Source organism: Pongo pygmaeus, chromosome 8 (genome assembly GCF_028885625.2).
Source record: "Pongo pygmaeus isolate AG05252 chromosome 8, NHGRI_mPonPyg2-v2.0_pri, whole genome shotgun sequence".
NCBI classification, from domain to species: Eukaryota; Metazoa; Chordata; class Mammalia; order Primates; family Hominidae; genus Pongo; species Pongo pygmaeus.
In genome coordinates, this window is record NC_072381.2 from 108,009,820 (window position 1) to 108,015,042 (window position 5,223).

A 5,223-nucleotide genomic window follows, 5' to 3' on the forward strand; every position below is an offset into this window, starting at 1 on the left:
CTCAGCCGCCGGAGTAGCTGGGACTATAGATGTGTACAACCACACCCAGCTAATTTTTTGTATTTTTAGTAGAGACAGGGTTTCACTATGTTGCCCAAGCTAGTCTCAAACTCCTGGCCTTAGGCAATCTGGCCTCCCAAAGTGCTGGGATTACAAGAGTGAGCCACTCCACCTGGCCTATAAAATATTTTCAAAGTTTAAAATTAATGTTTCAGGTTTTTCCTCGTGTGTCTCTTTTAAAGAAATTACTAAAAATACTGTTTTTTTTCAGGCAGAGACTTGCTACACACTCATTACATTTGAAATTAAAGAATTAAGAGAAAAACAAGGCCAGGCACAGTGGTTCACACCTGTAATACCAGTGCTTTGGGAGGCCGAGGCAGGAGGATAGCTCAAGGCCAGGAATTCAACATCAGTCTGGGCAACAAACACGAGACACATATCCCTACCAAAAAAAAAAAAAAAAATTATCCAGGTGTGGTGGTGTGCACCTGTGGTTCCAGCTACTCAGGAGGCTGAGACAGAAGGATGGCTTGAGCCCAAGAGTTTGAGGCTGCAGTGAACTATGGTCGGGCTACTGCATTATGGGCTGGGTGACAGAGCAAGACCCTGCCTCAAAAAAAAAAAAAAAAAGAGACAAACTAATGTTTATTCACCTTAAAAGGAGAGGAGCAAAGCACAGATAAGAAAGAAAAAGAAATTCTAACTATAAGGCTGAGCGCAGTGGCTCACGCCTGTAATCCCAGCACTTTGGGAGGCTGAGGCTGGCAGATCACTTGAGGCCAGGAGTTTGAGACCAACCTGGCCAACATGGTGAAACCCCGCCTCTACTAAAAATACAAAAAATTGGCCAGGCATGGTGGCGGGCACCTATATTCCCAGCTACTTGGGAGGCTGAGGCAGGAGAATCGCTTGAACCTGCGAGGTGGAGGTTGCAGTGAGCCGAGATCACGCCAGTGTACTCCAGCCTGGGCCACACAGCTAGACTGTCTCAAAAAAAAAAAAAAAAAATTCTAACTATAGATAAACTTTATTAACCTAATGTGTAGAATACAGTGCTTCTACATTTCTAATGAGTAATTTTCCTTATTAAGAAATAATAACTTCAGATACTTCACCTTTAAGTGAAATTACAGAGGAATGCAAAGTTCAGCTAATGTTTTCTTCCAGCAAAATGATAAATGGCATTTCAAGCATGGTCTAGGGAAGACAAGTGCAAATATAATACAGCATCATATTAATCCAACTACTGAAGATGGGATCACAGGATTATCAGGGTTTGCTAAATAGGGAAGAGGATATTTATAGAGATCAGGGTTCTGCCTGAAAGGTACAAAGTAAGCTGATTTAAGAGGCTGGATGAAAGAGACCAGAATAAGTCTATTCTGTGCATCTATACATATACGCCCATATTTTATTTTAACTGTCAAATGAAGGGAGACAGCGATTAGAAGTTAAATTTATTATAGGGCTGAGTTTTGCAGTATAAATACAATGACATTAATTTTTAAAGTGCATTTTTTGGCCAAAACATCCATTCACGCAATTATCATTAAACACCCTTAATGTGCCCCAAGTACAACAGTGAGCAAAACAGGCATGATCTCTTTGTAGGATTTATATTCCTGTGACATTAAATAAAACAATTTAAGAAACATGAACTTCAGTTAAAAGTATATTGTGTGTTACCAGCATGTGTGTATACAAGTTATCTACACCCTGGTGGGCAGAAGTGGTCTGACTCAACCACAAAACATTTAAACAAACTTTTCTACAGTCAAATCATGAATAGATGTGCTATGGACTACAGACGTTTTATCTGCCTCAAAATCAGCTTAAACTATTGGCAGAGGCATGGTGGCCTGACCTAAAACAATACAAACTAGGTCATGCAAAGAAACCAGAGTGGTGGAGGGGGAAGGAATGCGTTGGTATATGGAAAATATATGTGGTTGTGAGGACCAGCTAAAATTTAAATTCTGAAATTACGAAGCCAACCGTCAAGTACATACAGTCCCCATTACTAGCTTAAATATAACTGACTTCCATTTGTTTTTACATCTTTCAACTGAACTCCTATCAGCTTAAAGCTCAAAATTGAGAACTTCATCCAAACTGTGTCTTCTTTCTCATCACCCTCTCCTAAATAAATACAAACAATGTTTCCTAAGGAACAAAGTCTGAGCATCTCCTCAGGAAGAGTGGGTTCCCACTTCACCAGAGTCCTAATGAAATGAATGTTATTGGGCTTTAGAATTTCACAGACTTGTATTCAGCTTCTGTGTGTGTGTGTGTATATATATATGTGTGTATCTGTATATATATACATATATGTATGTGTGTGTGTGTTTATATGTATATAACACTGCACACAGTTTCAGCTAGAAAATAGGAACAGGCCAGGTGCGGTGGCTCACGCCTGTAATCCCAGCACTTTGGGAGGCCGAGGCGGGCGGATCACGAGGTCAGGAGATAGAGACCATCCAGGCTAACATGCTGAAACCCCGTCTCTACTAAAAACACACACACACAAAATTAGCCGGGCGTGGTGGCGGGCGCCTATAGTCCCAACTGCTGCGGAGGCTAAGGCAGGAGAATGGCGTGAACCCGGGAGGCGGAGCTTGCAGTGAACTGAGATCACGCCACTGCACTCCAGTCTGGGTGACAGAGCAAGACTCCATATCAAAAAAAAAAAAGAAAAAAAGAAGAAAACAGGAACAATACTTATATCTCAAGAGATGATTGCTATGAGGATGAAATGAGGTCATGTATGTAAAGCATGACACATAGCAGCCACTGAAAAGACTACCCCCGTGTTTTGTTTATTTTTTTAAAATAATTTTTCACGGGCCATTTTCTAACCAGAAAACATAAATAACTGTTGGGAACAATCTTCAAATGTTGAACATGCTTGAGAACGACCACAAGCTCCATATATGTAGAAAGTGCTCCATAAATAATTACTGAATGAAGGAGTCATATGTTAAATATAAGTGGTTAGTTACATGCTAAAATTACTGTCATTTTAGTATTTTAGTAATTCATCAAGAACCTGGCACTGTAAAGCAGGGGAAAAATAGCTGACTCTAAATGTTCAGAGAAACCCATATTTGGGTTTTTGCCACAGTTACCCAAATTTGAAAAAAAATATGTATTTGTCATAGCTGAAGTTTAAAACAAAAACCAAAAAAAACTTGGGGTTCACGCTTCAGTTGTACAGTTAACCATGGGGGCTCATGGGTTATCAGATGGGATACACTTAAGTCACACCACTGACTAAATTCAGTGTTTCACTTCAAGTTTTAAGAACAGCTCACGCTTCTGGAGATAGAAAAAAAATGTTTTTGGGAAACCAGATAAAGAATCTGGAATAATTTGTCCTAATTTCTTATTGTTCATCTTAGGAAAAAGGAAAAAAGAAAAGCAAAATCTGTTTTCATCATTGAACACAACAGTTGTATACAACAGTGTTGTATAGACACTGTAAATTTGTTGTATACAGTGCTAATTTGCACCTGGAAACAGGGGCAGTGGTTAATTTACTGTGGCCTGTAATTATAAATTAAACAATCATGGAATTACACAGTACACTTAATTGATAAACAAACTGGGAAAAGTTAGCCAACTCTCATGCACTTCTCATACATAATGACGAATCTCAATTTCTGTTGGTTCGGCAGGCCCTTTTCATTCCAATTCTAGCTATTTTCTGGGTAAATATTTATGTTTGTACTCATTTGTTGAGAAAAACTTTAAAAGGACAGCTCACGTATAAATGATTAAGAAAAAGAAACAGTTGTAAAAATCTGTTTAGCCTGAGGTTAAAAAAAACCTGCAAGTGTAGCAAGTGTGAAATGTGATTGGCAACTTCAGATCAAATAACCCTACTTCTTTAACAATCTGACAATGTAAAATCAATTGAGTTTTTTTTTCCTTTCTAAATCTACTCACTGGATAATCTGACCAAACATACATCTATTTTTTTTTCTTCCTGGGCATCTAGTTTTTTTATTTTTTTATTTTTTTAACTTCTTAAATCAACAGAAATGGCTCAACATTTCTAAAAGTCAAGAAAGGAACTAGGAAGAGAGGTGGAGCAGTCACTGTAAGCTTGATGACAGGCTCTTTGCAGCCAACTAACCTGCTTTAAGTGGTTCAAAATCAATTTTTCTTTGATAGCTCTAAAATTACTCAATTCCATTTTAACTCCCTCCAACTAACTGTACAGACATTAACAAGAAACAGAGTGTCAACGGTCAGATCTGTCACAACCATAATTTAGAATTTGGGAAAGCTTTAATTAAGGCTGACAGAGAAAAGGCTTGCTCCAGATTGAAGTTCGATCTCCATTTTTAACTTCTCGTTCTTTTCAGTTTGGAGACCTCAAGCTAGGATTAAGATCTTTTGGTCCTGGTATGGTCACATGCAAGAGGAGACTGCAAAAGGTTTCGAAGGAAATTCTAGAGACCGAGCAGCTAATATGCCTCCATCAACATGGATTAAGTATTGAATGAAAAATCGGTCATCACCAACAATCAGATCCTGCAAAACTCTCAGCAATAACTAAATAATTCGGGATTGAGGAAGCGCACCCGCCACGCAGACACCAAGACGGCGTAAAATCCACCAGGCATCCCTTCCAAGCGGCACCCCTTCCAAGCGGCACCCCTTTGTGTCGTGAGACTTACTCCTCTACCCCCCAGGGGCCCGCACAGCGCGAGAAGGAGGAGAGCTAGGCTACCATCTCCCCTGCTACCGCCAGGGCGACCTCAGAGCCAATGGGGCCGGCCTTCTCTCCGCTTCTGGCCGGGCTCCAGACGAACCCCACTTTACTGCAAAGCCGCGAGACCGATTGATTGCCCGGGAAGTCTAAGCCTGCTAGCGAAAGCTGCTCTCCGCAGTTCCCGGGATCCGCCCTCACTCCTGTCCCCAGAGTAATGATGGAGCCCGGGCTCCGCACCCGGCCAGCCGCGCAGTCTGCCAGCCCCTTCCCCAAGCCTCGGACCCGCTGCAAGCCCCGCCTTCCTCTCCAGGCCCAGGCCTCCCTCCAGGGCCCACCCTCGGGGCTCCCCGCCGACCCCCGAAATCAGTCTAGAACCCAGATAGCAGGCTGAGCGACGTCCCATTCCCTCCTTGGCTTTAAGCGCAGTGCTCCGCCCTGGGCCTGGGGACGGGAGGGGGATAACCGGCCGGCTCCAAGGGGGCCGAGGCCCCCACACTCAC

At 42.0% G+C, this 5,223-nt stretch overlaps 1 protein-coding gene across 3 annotated transcripts in view; it reads right to left on the reverse strand.

Moving 5' to 3' along the window:
- ARL3 (ADP ribosylation factor like GTPase 3) overlaps positions 1-5,223 on the reverse strand; it is a 43,747-nt gene that overhangs the window by 38,354 nt on the left and 170 nt on the right. The window contains exon 1 of one of the 3 annotated variants that reach the window (XM_054436822.2): positions 4,742-5,084. The exons of the other annotated variants lie outside the window; for them this stretch is intronic. Coding sequence (XP_054292797.1) covers positions 4,742-4,744 — 3 coding nt within the window. The 5' untranslated portion in view covers positions 4,745-5,084. Of the gene's footprint in view, positions 1-4,741; positions 5,085-5,223 lie in introns of those variants that run through there. 3 annotated transcript variants of the gene reach the window in all.